The sequence below is a fragment of the Chironomus tepperi genome, unplaced genomic scaffold, assembly GCF_022539635.2.
Source record: "Chironomus tepperi strain 1889 unplaced genomic scaffold, CSIRO-AGI_Ctep_v1 contig_137, whole genome shotgun sequence".
NCBI lineage: Eukaryota > Metazoa > Arthropoda > Insecta > Diptera > Chironomidae > Chironomus > Chironomus tepperi.
In genome coordinates this window covers 947,095-962,924 of record NW_027226259.1, presented here as the reverse complement: position 1 = coordinate 962,924, position 15,830 = coordinate 947,095, and the positions used below count along the sequence as shown (strand labels likewise).

The 15,830-nt window shown below is 34.6% G+C and overlaps 1 protein-coding gene across 3 annotated transcripts in view; it reads right to left on the bottom strand.

Moving 5' to 3' along the window:
• Nucleotides 1–15,830, bottom strand: part of LOC139087878 (uncharacterized) — a 141,973-nt gene that overhangs the window by 13,667 nt on the left and 112,476 nt on the right. For all 3 annotated transcript variants that reach the window (XM_070636833.1, XM_070636832.1, XM_070636831.1), the window contains 6 exons: nt 12,303–12,344; nt 12,072–12,228; nt 11,764–11,858; nt 5,008–5,041; nt 1,474–1,575; nt 1,145–1,280 (listed from right to left, as the gene is read on the bottom strand). In XM_070636833.1, the coding sequence (XP_070492934.1) occupies nt 1,145–1,280; nt 1,474–1,575; nt 5,008–5,041; nt 11,764–11,858; nt 12,072–12,228; nt 12,303–12,344 (566 nt within the window). The remainder of the gene's footprint in view (nt 1–1,144; nt 1,281–1,473; nt 1,576–5,007; nt 5,042–11,763; nt 11,859–12,071; nt 12,229–12,302; nt 12,345–15,830) is intronic.

The following is a 15,830-nucleotide window of genomic DNA, read 5'->3' as shown; positions in this document are numbered from 1 at the left end:
TTGAAAAACACTGTAAAACAATGAAAAAACGTAATGTTGTTTTTGTTATTGTTGTATATGAAAATGAAAAATTGTTAATTATAGTATTTATGCTTTGATTTGAAACTTTTAAATGACCGAGGCGCCAATAACTTTATGGAACTGATCTTTTAAAACCATTCCGAGCTCTCTACGATGTCTAGTTTTCGAGATCTCGCGTTCCAGCCGACCGACCGACCGACCGACCGACCGACCGACCGAACAAAGTGTCTTATTAAGCTACCTTTTTGAAAAAAATTTCAAAAATGCGCTAAAAAATTATGTGAATTTTCCCCTTTGAGATGTTTCGAACAGGGACATATAAAATTCTCAGCAAAACCGTTTTGCCCCATATAAAATTCCCAGCAAAACGGATATGCCACATATAAAATTCCCAGCAAAATGGTTTTGCCCAATATAAAAATTTACAAAAAATTGAAAATCCTCTTAAGGGATATTACTTTTAGTGCTGAAGATACTAACAAGTGAATTTTGTTGATTTTGGAAGGAATGTAAAAGAAGTAGCTTATTTTCAACGTAGAACAGCGTGGATGTAAATCAAATAACAAAGGATTATCTTTCTTAAGTTTTCATACTCGAGATTTTATTTCCGATAAGCTGTTTAGCTCAGATGTATAAAAATTTTGCGACAAGAATCGATCGCGTACCTATGTGGATATTATTTTGGAAGTAGTAAGTTTACTATGTAGATTAAGCTGATGCATGAAACTTGATTATTAGATCATTCCCAAACTTCTTGTTCCTTTCATTAACTAGTGACGACTTTAATCTCAAACTTTAAAATTCCATGATTATATCCATTAACATAACATCATACAACGATGAAGCATTAGCTATAGTATCATTACATTTAGTAAAGTATACTGTGTTAACAGATATATCAGCAACAACAGCACCATGTCGATTATATATTTTTGAAAGAAGCAACCAAAAAAATTCAGTGATTTCTCTTGAGACATTACATTAAGATGTAAGATAAGCATAATATTATGCATTACATTATCATCACGGATTTATTTATTTAAACCAAATGATGATGTTAATGGTGATGAGGAGCTGGCAAACATGTAGGCAAAGTCATTCATATCAAAATTTCAATACTCACTTAAAAGCTTCCTTTAACTCATCTTCACTGTCACCCTCGCGCATCTTCTTTGACATCATTTGCAAAAATTCATTGAACTCTATCATGCCATTGTCATTTTGATCGACATCATTAACCATGTTTCGGAGTTCAGTTTCTGTTTGTAAAAAATAAAAAAAAAATATAAATAATGAAAGGTTATCACAAAATTTCAATTATTTTGAGATTCGAACTCTATATTTGTAATACTCTCTAGTTAAATTCTGGTTAATGTCAACTTCTAATGAATCCTAATCTACTTAATTGGGTATTACAAATAATTTAGTTCAATATATTTTGAGACTACTTACCCGTAGGACGTTGTCCAAGTGAACGCATCACAACGGCCAGCTCAGCCATTGTAATTGATCCATCTTCATCCTTATCGAAAAGCATGAAAACTTCTTTGAATTCTGGAAAGGAATAAGAATATTATTATATTCACACCGTTTTCACGTGTGAATGTATTGAATTTGTTCAGATTTGAAAATCAGTTTTTTGGATTTTCAGCAAAACTAAGCACAATAGCAAGTTTTGTTCTATCGCAAAAAGTTTGTGCCTGGAATTCCTCACCATAATCAAAAAACAGATTTGAAATTGGTTGAGGCATTGCTGAGAAAATCGAAAAATTCGCTTTCTGTAAGCAAGCAAACAAGCAAACAAACAAACAAACAAACAAGTTAATCAGCAAGAAATCTCAATAACGAGACATCGTAGAGACTTCTAGTTTTTTGCAAACGATCCGTGCTGCTCTATAGAAGAGCTGATTAGATTTTGGGCATGGCAGGAACAGCCGTTGCTTCTAAAAAAGCAAAAAACTTTCTTTTTCATACAAAATTTCAAAATCAATGTTTTCTATGATTTTTTGAATCCTTGAACGTTGTATGAAAATTATCAAACATTTGCCAAGCGAACCTTGGCCTTCCCGCTGGAGCCTAATTCCTCAAACATTTGCCAAGCGAAGCTTGGCCTACCCGCTGGAGCTTGATCCCTCAAACATTTGCCAAGCGAAGCTTGGCCTACCCGCTTGAGCTTGATCCCTCAATTATTTGCCAAGCGAAGCTTGGCCTACCCGCTTGAGCTTGATCCCTCAATTATTTGCCAAGCGAAGCTTGGCCTACCCGCTGGAGCCTAATCCCTCAAACATTTGCCAAGCGAAGCTTGGCCTACCCGCTGGAGCCTGATCCCTCAAACATTTACCAAGCGAAGCTTGGCCTCCCCGCTGGAGCTTGATCCCTCAAACATTTGCCAAGCGAAGCTTGGCCTACCCGCTGGAGCGTGATTCCTCAAACATTTGCCAAGCGAAGCTTGGCCTACCCGCTGGAGCCTGATTCCTCAAACATTTGCCAAGCGAAGCTTGGCCTACCCGATCTGGAGCCTGATCCCTCAAACATTTGCCAAGCGAAGCTTGGCCTACCCGCTGGAGCCTGATCCCTCAAACATTTGCCAAGCGAAGCTTGGCCTACCCTTACTGGAGCTTGATCCCTCAAACATTTGCCAAGCGAAGCTTGGCCTACCCGCTGGAGCCTGATTCCTCAAACATTTGCCAAGCGAAGCTTGGCCTACCCGTGGAGGACTGATCCCTCAAACATTTGCCAAGCGAAGCTTGGCCTACCCGCTGGAGCTTGATCCCTCAAACATTTGCCAAGCGAAGCTTGGCCTACCCTTACTGGAGCCTGATCCCTCAAACATTTGCCAAGCGAAGCTTGGCCTACCCGCTGGAGCCTGATCCCTCAAACATTTGCCAAGCGAAGCTTGCCTACCCTTACTGGAGCTTGATCCCTCAAACATTTGCCAAGCGAAGCTTGGCCTACCCGCTGGAGCCTGATTCCTCAAACATTTGCAAGCGAAGCTTGGCCTACCCGCTGGAGCCTGATCCCTCAAACATTTGCCAAGCGAAGCTTGGCCTACCCGCTGGAGCTTGATCCCTCAAACATTTGCCAAGCGAAGCTTGGCCTACCCGCTGGAGCCTGATTCCTCAAACATTTGCCAAGCGAAGCTTGGCCTACCCGCTGGAGCCTGATTCCTCAAACATTTGCCAAGCGAAGCTTGGCCTACCCGCTGGAGCCTGATCCCTCAAACATTTGCCAAGCGAAGCTTGGCCTACCCACTGGAGCTTGATCCCTCAAACATTTGCCAAGCGAAGCTTGGCCTACCCGCTGGAGCGTGATTCCTCAAACATTTGCCAAGCGAAGCTTGGCCTACCCGCTGAAGCCTGATCCCTCAAACATTCGCCAAGCGCAGCTTGGCCTACCCGCTGGAGCCTGATCCCTGAAACATTTGCCAAGCGAAGCTTGGCCTACCCGCTGGAGCCTGATCCCTCAAACATTCGCCAAGCGAAGCTTGGCCTACCCGCGAAACTTTTTATGGACGGTGTGAATATATCCGCATTGGGTTTCTACCCGATACACTAGTTTTTTAAGGAATTTATAGACATGAATGTTTACAAGAATCAAGCTTCTTTAAGGTTTGCATAAAAATTATTGGAATGTAATTGAAGAGAAAGTCGACCCAATCAGCACATATTGAAATGATGTCACCAAGGCGATGAGGCGACACTATATGTCTTTAGAACCAAGTGGCAGTTGCTCAGCAAATTTGGATAAGTTCGTCAAGTGGCTGTCACATGGTTCTAAGTATGCTGGTGGTGGCAGCATTTCAATTTGTGCCGTTCGGGTGAATATCAATTGAAAGAGAAATCTTGTAATTGACCCAGTAAATTACTTCTCGCACGATTGAATCCAGAGTATTTTTGTCACTTCCAATTCTCGACTTTCCAAAAGATTTAACTTTAATTTTTGTAATAAAATGGAAATCAATATTGAATTTTGGAACTTCTGTAATGGTGTTATCGGTTTCTTGATCAGCAATTATTTTACGTCTCCAATTTTTTAGCTTAAAGTGAGCTAAACTCACGTCTGTTCAGAATACCTCGATAGCAGTTTCAATGATGCTATCGCATTGAAAATTTAATCGAAAGACGACGAAGAATTTTTTTAATTAAACCATCTGGTGCACTAAATTTTTCCATACCTTTCCCATCCAAATATTGATCAACTCGACTTTATATTATGGACCACTTTATATTAAGTATGTACTTTGCATATATTTTCTTATGCATGATATTAAAAATACCGCAAGAACATACATGGAAAAATGTGTCAAGTGTGGGAGAAAAATTTATAACCTTCGTTCTCTCCCAGGATAAATATTCAGATCTGCAGCAACTCTGTGTGAATCTGAATAATAAAGATGCTCCCATTTTTTTTGTGCATGCACAGAGACAATGTTATTTGGAAAAGTTTCATGAGAGTTTTTTGAGGTCAGAAATTTGGGTGAAGTTGTGGAAAATCCAGGTTAAATGTTTAGCATTGACATTTTTATTAGTTTTCGAATGGATGCAGTTCGGTTTCTAGGTGGCATCTTCGCAGTGGTTTGTTGCATATTCAAATCTATTTTCAATATAGTTGGAATGCTTTATGGATGTGTGGTATCTTGGGTATCGAGACATGTGTAAAGGAAATCTGACATTGATAGAATCTCTGTTGGAGGCACCAGAGAGGACGTAAGTTCAGTTCCCCTCAATAATCACACAGTTGCTGCAGATATGACAAGGATTCACAAAATTTTCACAAAATTACATTAAGCATAATGTGAAATTCCAAAATTCCATCAAAATCCTCTTAGCACTTTTGGAAAACAGAAGTGCTATTCATATCATCCTCAACTAACTTCTTCCTCTACTCATTATGTATACCTTAAAGAAGCTAAAAAGAATGAAAATTTTCCATTTTTGCTCTTGTATGCTTAAAATTAAAGTAAATAAAATTAAATATTTTGCTCACCTGCTACTTGTTCTTCAGTTAAACCATATTCCGACTGTAAAGTGATAAGCAAGAAAGGAAAAGTTGATTAGTGAAGGGAAAAATTTTTCGTACTTTTCTTTCCTCTCATTTCCCAATGAATTAACTTTACTGCTTTTCTCATATATACAGTATATACAGCACAACATAAAAGTAGACGAGAAAAGTCAACAATAAGGAAGAAGGAGAAAAAAAGTTAAAATTGAGTTTTTTGTAGTCACGGAAAAGTCTTCGTTCTCACTATTCTGAAACTTTAAATCGATTTCAAGCATGAAATGGGTATAGGAAGAGCTTTAAAGTTGAAAAGTTTAGATCGTTTCACAATGTAGAAAGTCAAAATCAGATTCCGATCAATTGAAAACACATCGTTCCATAAATATGAAAGAAATGAGGACGCTCTTGTGATTTAAGTACCAAATATTGATATCAGTTCATCTGTGGCACATAGAAACCTCAATTTCATATTTTTTCCATGCCAAAACAGCACAGATAACAAAAAATATGAAAAATATTCAAAAAGGAATGAGGAATTACGGCCTAAAGTAGTAGAACAAGTTTGTTACTTCCTTGATAGCTTCTCCTTCTTCTTTGTATCTTTATATACGTATATCATACAGTCATAGCATGCATTCTTTCATATTGTTATGGAAACAATGAAATAAAAAGAAGATGAATAATAATAGTAAAGAATAAGAGCTTTTATGATAGAATGGAGTAAATCATATCACATGACATAATAATTGAAACACATGTGCGCGATATTACAATCCTTTATCGTAGTCATAGAGCACGTTATAGCAATTTTTCATGTAGTCGAGTGAGTGAGGTTCTTCCAAATTGAATGGATGGAGATGAATAAACTAACAAATATGCTGAAAGTTTGGGGAATTGACGATGAAGGGTGAAAATAAGAAAAAAAGGAAAGTTTTGTGAATTTTTTATGTGAAAAGGAATGAAAAGTTTGGATTCAATTGGCATCAGCAGCATCAAAGTCAATATACACCTGATGCAAAATTGATGAGAATTTTCATTTTGAGAATTGAATTGTACAAGTTGAATGACTGGACATTTCAATCCTGATGAAACATTAATCTCGAATTTTCTCTTTGATCTCTTTGAAGGCAAGGCATTGAACTTAACAAACCCTTTTCCTTTTGCTCTCTGTAATATGAAATCTTTGTTATTTTTTGTTAAGTCATGATTTTTTAAACGAGATCTTTGGATTGATGAAATGAGTCATTTACTCATTTTTAAAAATAAGACTTTCATCTCGATAATTATTTTCTTCTCTCACGATATTCCTCGCTGTTTGAAATACACTGCGGGAAATTTTCTGAAAAGTGGCAAAAGTGTAGACTTTTGTTTATTTGAGTCTGTAGTGAATGCACAAAAATTGTTTTCAAATTTGGAGCAACTCAAGCATTTCGATGATTGCTATAACTTATTTAAATTACCCAATTGCGCTAAAAGTAGCTAAAGGCATTACAGGGTTGTAGCTAGATGTATTGAGGTGAAGGAAGAGGGGTGTTAAGGATGAATTTTGAAATTTATTGGAGGTGTGGAGGGGTTCTGAGGTCCATGCCACTCCAACAATAGTGTTTTTGACAAACTAGACGCTAGACACAACAATAAAGCTCTTAAGGTTCACTGGTGTGCAGAAATATATGTAGACAAAGACCTAATAGTCAACAGCTGTATATTTCATCACCAGTCATAAATAAATCAATTTACAAAGATTTTAATTAAGCATAAAATTCACTCACAGATGTCTGTCGAACATAATTACTGCCCACAATAGACTGAAAACGATGATATTCTCGTTTATAAGCTTCATCACCGTCGGTGCTTTGTGTAGCCATTTTAAATGACTTGAATTGCTGCTATCTTATCTCAATTTTGAATTTCTACAGCTCACTTGACTTTTAACGACGGTCAACAATTAAAAACTTTTATTTGTGTTGGATAGACACAATCAAATTTAATGTCTTGTATTGTTTTCTAAAATTCACTTCCGTTCTTGCTGTTTTAATTAAAATTTTTATCAAGATATAACCTCAACCTTGTCAATTTCTATTTCACATAAAAGTTCAATCAACAGTCCACAAAAATCCACTTCCGATTTTCACTGATTTAAGATAACACAGAGTAAAATGTTTTTTTACGATCTTATTAAAGTTTATCTATTGAAGACTATAAAAAAATGAGTCTAATGACACTTGCCAAAAAAACAAAAATATCATCAGAGAGGAAGAGAAGAGAAAGAGACATAAAGCCTTGATGATTCAATTTTTATTTTCTTTTGAAAAACTGTGGCGATGACAATTTTTCTTGTGTGAAAAATAGCGAAAAAATTTGAAGGCTGACAGTCAATTGGTCAAGGGTAAACACTTCCTGATTGATTTTTTTTTAAAATTTTTTTAAGTATGTCCGAATTAATCAGAAGTGACTGTATGTCATATGAAAAAATTAGCGACAAAAAATGCGCTTTCTACTGAAATTTGGCAACTTCCTAACTTACAGTTTTCTTCATTTGACATTGACTTTCAGGCCATTTTCATCTTCGCCTCATAGAAGTAGATCTACACAATCATTTATATATGTATAGTAGAGTCCCAATCTCTCTCTTTCCATTTAAGTTCATCAAACATCTGTTCATTTGTCACATTCTTCTCATCGCACATCCGAATGTGCTCAGAGGTGGATGTTGTGGACGCTTGACAGACATTATGTTTTTTACGATTTTATAGAATGTATCATGATGCCTGGATATGATCATAGACCATACTTTATGGCTCCCTTGCGATGTTCAATCTCAATAATTGAAATCGATTTGTTTGTAAACGTGTAAATGACACACATTTTGAGGACTTTTGTGAAGTCTGGATGATTATTTACTTTTGTAGATTAATGTCTAATTTACAGGAGACAGAAGATGTTCTGTCAATCAATAGAATCAAATAAATATTTTAGAATATAAAAAACATCATTCTAGCTTCACAAATGTCGCAGTTCCAGTACATCAAAAATGTCATCAATACTGTGTCATAAAAGTGTTTTCTTGTGAATATTAATAGAATCCGCTGATTGATAATTTGCGTGTTAGCACTTTATATTCCACACGCAATTCTCCTTTTATTATTATTGTTGTGCTGAATATTTATTCCATAAAATGGCTTGACTTCACTCGACAATTTCACGTTAAAATTGAAACTGTTTCGGCGAAATAAAAATTGTGAGAAAATGTTGCTTCATTTAAGATGATCAGCGAAGGAAGAGAAAATGATCTTTTTTTGTGAAGAAAAGAACAGAAAATCCCTTGTTTAAATTTTGTAAAGATACAATGGATGTGAAAATATATAAAAATAATTTTCGCAAAATTTTTTGTATTTTGAAAAGAAGTGTGAATTAAACAAGCAGCAGATGTGGCTGCAGATGCTTCATTTTGTTCGTAGTTTATGTGTAGGAAAAGTTTTCAAGGTCTATGCTGCCACTTTTCGGACTTCAAATCACTTCCATTCTTTACTTTTCTATTAACAAGACATAGAGAGACATTTTGAATTGACGACTGACCTTGTCAGGGTCATTGTAGTCAGAAAGGGAGAGGATGGCTAATATCCCACCTTAATACGCCACTGGTACCTAGAAAAAAGTAGTATATTCTCTACTAGGATAGCGTTGGACTGCATCAGAATTTATTAAGAAAAATGATCTTTAGCAACCAGACAGTGGTGCATATAGGAGGAAGAGTGGGTGTGGTTAATTGTTCCCATGGATATAAGAAAGGCTGGCAACTTTTTATTTTTCACGGAACACCTTTGTGCTAAGCCTCGACTGAAACCACATACGGCATGTGTTTCAGCATACAGGTTGCCCACGAATGATATAAGACATCACTTACAAACGATCCCTTAGGTTGATTTGACAATATCAAGAAGTAAATCTAACAACCGTGAGAATAAGCAGAAGAAAAAATATTTTCGGATATAAAACAAAAATACTTGTACAGTGTTGACATATCTAATTTTAGATATCTAATTTAATAATTTATTGTGAATGTTGATGTAGCAAGAATTCACGCTCAATTGGTCGCCGACTGTATTTTGTTGAGATTTCAACTCTTCAACTGAATGATTTCAAGCCGGCAAATATTATTGACTTTATTTGGTAATTCGAGACTCTCCAAAAATAAAGCAAATATTGTGAAAATTGAGTCATAAATCTGCTTGAAGTTCCCACGCTGCAATTTATCTTATCAATTTCACACTCTAATGCCCAACGACAATCTTGTGTCCCTCGGGCATCTCAAAATATATCAAAAATATTTTCCAAATTCCACTCAATAGCTTGAGAAAATTCAATCAAGAGCCACACTTACGAGAGTCGTTTTTCTCTGATTTTTCACTCAGCCACAAACACATACAGCAGAAAAAATAACGAGATGAGAAAAGAATGCGAGTAAGATTGTCGGTAAAAGAAGCAAAAATTTCATTTCCGTTTATAATTCCTTCGTTTCTGATGACGTTTCAATTATACGCACATAAAGACGCCGCAAGCTGAACGTGTTGTGGTGGAAAAATGAAAGAAAATCTCGATGACGATTAAAAGTTTTTTGTGAGCTACACACATAGACAGACATGTCGATTGCTGCTGTATTATTTGTTTTGTATTATTTTCATCATCAATGATGTGGGAAAAAATAAATCGACGAGAATTGGAAGTAGGAAATTAATTTTGCTTAGAAAATCATATCAGTTTTTTGTTGGAAGCATTATCTGTTGAAACTGATGGAATGTTGTATGTTTTGAATCATTTCGATGATTGAGGCTTTCAATCAAATGTTATTAAAGTATTATCTCGGATCAGCACATTATTACGCATGACAAGTTTTCATATCTTCCACAAAAAACCGAATGTAGAGCAAACAATTAAAATTCTAGTTTGGCTAACAAGAACTAATTGCTGAATATTTTCAATTCCCATTAGTAATAGCCGAAACATCGTGCTAAAGTGAAAAGTGTGATTAGGTAAATGACTTTTACGTGTAACCTCATTCAGTCCTTTTTTGATTGTGCCACATTTTACGATGTTTACTATAATTTGCTACAAATTTATAGTAATGCTTAGAATGGAAGGTGTAAGAATGACTAGCAATATTTTGATGGATAATGCTATGGGAAATTCTATCGTGAATCATTCATAAGGAATTGGAAATTCCAATGAATATAATTTATGTGTCTCTAGTTCTTTCATAGTTGAATGAAATCAATGGAATTTTACCAAAAAAGAATCTGATTTTGACCTTGGCAGTGGGAAAAGGATTGTAGGTTGTTCCTTATTTTTAGATTTGCATTTCTGTCACGCTTCTTCAATTTTGAGAATACTCAGAACTGCTTTTATTTCATTTAAGGATGATTAACAGAGTATTTGCTTGCTGGACACAAAATTATGGTTGAAAATCTGCAGATAATGAGCAACACGAGACAAAAGCTTGGAATAGCTTCTTAAAAATAAATATAAAGACATTTTGTAGTAGGCAGACTGATTGCTAATTCTAATCCACATTCCAGCAACAAAATAGATCAAACCATCCAGATATAGACGATAATTTCAATGAGAATCTTGGTAAACACTCTTAAAGCTCAAAAAGGACACAGACATATCCAATTATTCAATGTTGATCATATGCATAATCGGAAACATGTGTCATGATAAAGAAATAAAATCAGACCATATCATCGACCGATCTGAACATCGGTAAATGGCAAAGACAGAAAGTGGACATGCAAAAAAAATCGATTTCAATTTAATTAAGAAAATTTGACGATTCTTGATTCCTGATATAGCCAAAAATTGCTTTTCACTATTGATTTTCCATTCCATTCATGCTTTTGCTCTATCCACGAGTATATGTGTTCCTTTATATGAAATTTTATTTTGGCATCGCTTCATAGATGGAAACAATTTTTGGCAACAGTGAGTGGAAAAGTGAATTCCTTTATGGTGGGTAAAAGTATTGCTTGTTTCAGTGATATGTATCGTACATCATTAATATGCTTATTTTCTCGCTATTAAAACATGAATAATTGATGTGGCATATTCAACATATACACTTTTCATAAACATGTTATTAGTTTTGCATATGTAGGAGCTTGTACTTTCATGCTCACAACTCAACTATATAATTTAATATCATTATCATTTCTATATCTTATGACTGTGTCTATGCATGACATACATTTTATGCCATATTCATATTTGCATAAGCAGTAAAATTAATTTCGCTCCTTTTTGTTTCGATTCATAAATCAAAGAACTTTTACGTCCTGTTCTATCCATTTCTCCATATTCATATGAAATCTTCAATTAGGAATCTAATTGCAATTGCTGTGCGTCATTAGTAAGTAGCTCATTCGTGGGTGGGAATTTTAAGAGGATTTTGTAGCTTATGAGAGGATTCTTAGTATGATTAACTGACTGTGTGGATCTTTTGTTCCTATTTGTAATCTGACATAAATTAGAGATAAGGCAAGGATCTTGAAAATATGAATTAGCGGATTTAAGGTATGATTTATACTCAATTTTCTTTACAATTGAGAAATTTCCATGGCAAAATGCTTCACAAATTGTCAGCTCACAATCTCGTTGACCGATAAAAAGCAGCACAATCAGTTAAAAATCCTCTCAAATTGCTCCCCGACTGGCATCAAAAACTAATAGAATCTGATTATAGTTACTTACAAGATCAATTTTGACATAAAGCTCGTACGTCTTCTTCTTATTTTTCTTGTTGCGCTGACCAGGTTTTGGTGCTGGTGGATAGTAATCACGTCCATCTAGGAAAAGATGAGAGAACATGATATGGTTAGTCATGTGATTTTTATTGAATTTTGTATTAATCTTTTTGATGGTCTAATTACAGAGTCTATGATAGATTTGAATCATCGTTGAGAATTATGATAACCAAACTGAGATGATCTAATTTTGGTTGAAAGAGAAAAATTGACAGGAACTGTAGGTTCCAAATAATTTCAGGAACCAATACATACCATCTATCGACGATGCTGACTTTTGTATCGAGCCCTTTGAAATGGAGATGCTACCTTGTTTGCCTGGTGCTTGTTTACCCATTGGCGGCTGCTTCGCTGAATGCGCTTGCTGTTTTGTTGATTGACCTTTATGGCCGGGAGTTGGTGTTTTCTCACGCTGATTATAATTAAGGAAAAGAAGGCTCGTTAGTGAAGTAATTAAGAAAGTAGTTTTTATAGTCGTAAACTTACTTGCTTGCCAATGTGACTTCCATCAGCTGGCTTATTGCGTGCCTATAAATAAGAAATGGAAATGCTTAATATCATGAATTATTGGACATTTTTGAAAATTTTTCTTTCTTGTGTGTTTTTGCTCGTTGAAATCATCGAATTAATTTCACACATAAAAAATATGGAAAATTAATTATTGGATATATTTTTTGTGTGATTAAATATAGTTTTGGAATTTTCCAATTAATTAATGTCGTTTCGCTACGATAATGTAGATTAGAAAATGAAAAAAATTCCATAAAATAAATAATGCAATAAAATATTTTCTGTATTTAACTCTGAAATTCTAAAAGCATTTAATGTTTTGTATTTTTGGTTCAACAGTCATGCAAGAAATAGTATTTGTGGATATATACTAAATAATAAGAGGAATAGTAAGTGTAAGAAATGTAAGGTACAAATTTGGAATTTTGTACGAAATTCCAAAATATACAGCAGTGTTGACAGACAATAAATTTTCTGCATTATGCAGTCCTTCTGGCCCATAACCTCAAAAATTGGTTATTATCCTTGAAAATCTTCCACATTAATTCCACCTGAGAGGAGAAAATTCCATTCATTTCCGCAGTATTTCCACTCTTACATACTTTTTTTTTCGGAAAAGCATGAATGAACAATTTTTTCCCTCTTCCACATATTTTAAGGTTGAGCATATACAGATATCATATTAAAAGAAAATTGTAGGAAAATATCGTACACAAGGTCGAGAATATAAATTATGAACTCAAATTCATTTTGTCTGTAAAAATTTGTTCCTTTTTCACCTGATGTCTTCTTTCTCGGAGATTTATGCTTTCTCTTTTTTGCGCAGTCTTTTAGGAAATAATGGCTTGTGGCTTCAATTTACATCAATAATTTTGAAGGATTTCTAGTCGGCATATGTTGAGATGTTGTCCATATGTGGCAGCCAAGTGGACATAATAACTAGAATCCTTTATCCAAAGGATTTCGCTAAGTTCCTGAATAGTACAGATCGAACAAAAATTCGGCTCGAGGTCGACGTGACTCTGACTTGACATCGGATTTGGTTTGAACCCGGCACCATCTCAAAGTCATGCCGGTCTGGTGTCGGATTTTGGATCTGAATTTAACTACAGTTTGTAAATCTACAGTTTCGATTAACTGACTCAATAATGACTTTATGTTTGGAAATAGCTTTCTGTATATCTATTGTCATAACTTATGACCATGCACTCATCTATTATACTAATCACATGTTTACCCTAGTTCACTTTCTAAAATATGCATCAATATATGTAGCTACAGGTTCAATTATAGCTACAGGTATTCTCGAGCAACAAAACTTTGGCAACTCCACTTTCATCAGTAGTAAAAAATATTTTCATTATGCATGAATATCAAGTCACAGAAAGAAAATATTTCCACAATGAAAATAGCATCACTGACACATCATACGACAAAATATTCAGTCATATTTTTTTATGTACTTAATACTTTTGTATTCCGACAGTTCTTCTTATCAGCATAGCAAACGAGACATACTTTGTCCCCTCTTTCATCCACAAGAAAGAAAAGTGAGTAAATCAACTTGATAAAATAAAAATAAATTTTGATAGTCCATTGCGAGAAGTCCGGTAACTCAACACATTTCTTGTGAATTTGAGAAAATAAGTGCCTCGTATATCATCACATTAATAATAATGAAAATGTAGATATATAAAAATATTCCCACAACTAAAATAATCAAAAACATTTTTTCATTCGAGCATTTTTTTGAAGACGGAAAGAATGGATGGAAGGAGAGAGAGCAAGCAAGCAACAGAGAAAGAAAAATCTCATTTTGATGGTGATATAAGTCGCACTGTTGGAATTATGATTGGGTGACCAGACAGATATAAGAATATTGTCATCATTTGCATGCTTGAATTAATCATATCGCTGCTGTTATGATAATTTTTCTTGATGTCTTCAAAGAAAACAAATTATCGTAAAATTTTGTTTAGATGATCGTGGATGCTTTAAAGGAAGATGATAGGAATTTATTTATGGTTTGCGGAATGAGATTAGTCTGAAGGGATATTTGCATATTGTGGACTTAGGTATGAAGTTTTTGGGGAGTCTGTAAATGATGCCTAGGTCAATTCCTGTTGTAGTATTGTTCTAAGTACGTCCAACCCTCTCCTTCATCCATTACGTTTGAATTTTAAGGAGATGTGGAGAAGTTTGGACATTTTTTATTGAGAAGGGAGCGAAAAGGGTCTAAAATTCATTATTTTGCTCCAAAACCTCATTAAGAAACACCCCATTGAGCTCTACATTGCAAACAAATTCCCCTCCACCTACAAGGTAAGTAGATTCATTGCCATCACACTTTAGTCATTATTAATCAAATCAACAAATAACTCGAACATTTTTGGAAAAATTTATCATATTTTAGAAATAATAACCATAAATCTTAAATCAAGCATACGGTTTACAAACAACATTAGGCATAGGCACGTTTTTAAATTAAACGGCAATTTGTCATAAAATTTAGAACATTTATTAAAGTGTAAATTTAAGTTTATTTTTCTATTTTGACATGAATATCCGAATACATTTGGAAAATCTTCAGTCATAGAAATTCATTATATATATTAACAGCTGGTGTCATAGTTCCGAATGTACACAATGTAATATTTTTCTTTAAATGTGTTAATTCTCACATTCATCAAAAATCACATACAGGCTTGATGATGATGATATGTATGAATTTGAGTCGTCAAAAAATGAGTAATTTCATTTGAATGTCATCAAATAAAAATCCGTGATACATGAGTAAGATACACAGTTTTTCACTTTGGATCAATAACATAGTTCACATTTTTTTGAGAACAAGTCACTCTGGACACCTGAAAATTCTCATTCCAATTAACTCAACCCACATTCATTTCGTGTTAATTTGACAACAATAGTTGATAAATTTATTCATAGTCTATTATTAAACATACTTTTCTTCAAAGTCACCCAGAAATAAAACAAACAAAACCATCAACAGTCTTCACTTTTATATTCATCAACATTCTTTCTTCTTTTACTAAATAATTTCCATCCACCCGCGAGTGAGTAAAGGAAAATTCTTGAGCGAAGACTGCCACATTATAAATAAGAATACGAAGGCAATATGTATGCAGCTTGGTGTTAGACTGTATAAGTGTGGCGCATGTTGCTATGCAAAGTGTGACTGAGTACTTTTCGATAATTTTTGGGATTTTTATGTCCAAGTCCGAAGTTAATTCGAATTTTGTATGGAAAAGTATAAATTTGTATAGGTACATTATGGTACGGTACGGTATATGCACAACTCTAGTACGATAAAATGGTATACCTGAATGACAAAGTGACATTGCCCATTGTCCAAAAAATTCCAGGCACTCTTTTGTAGAATTTCCATCAAAATATAAGCATACCATGAAGAAGAAGAGACCAAATTGAGCAAGTAAGAAGCATGCATACATTAGGTCATTGACTACATTTTGAAATATTATC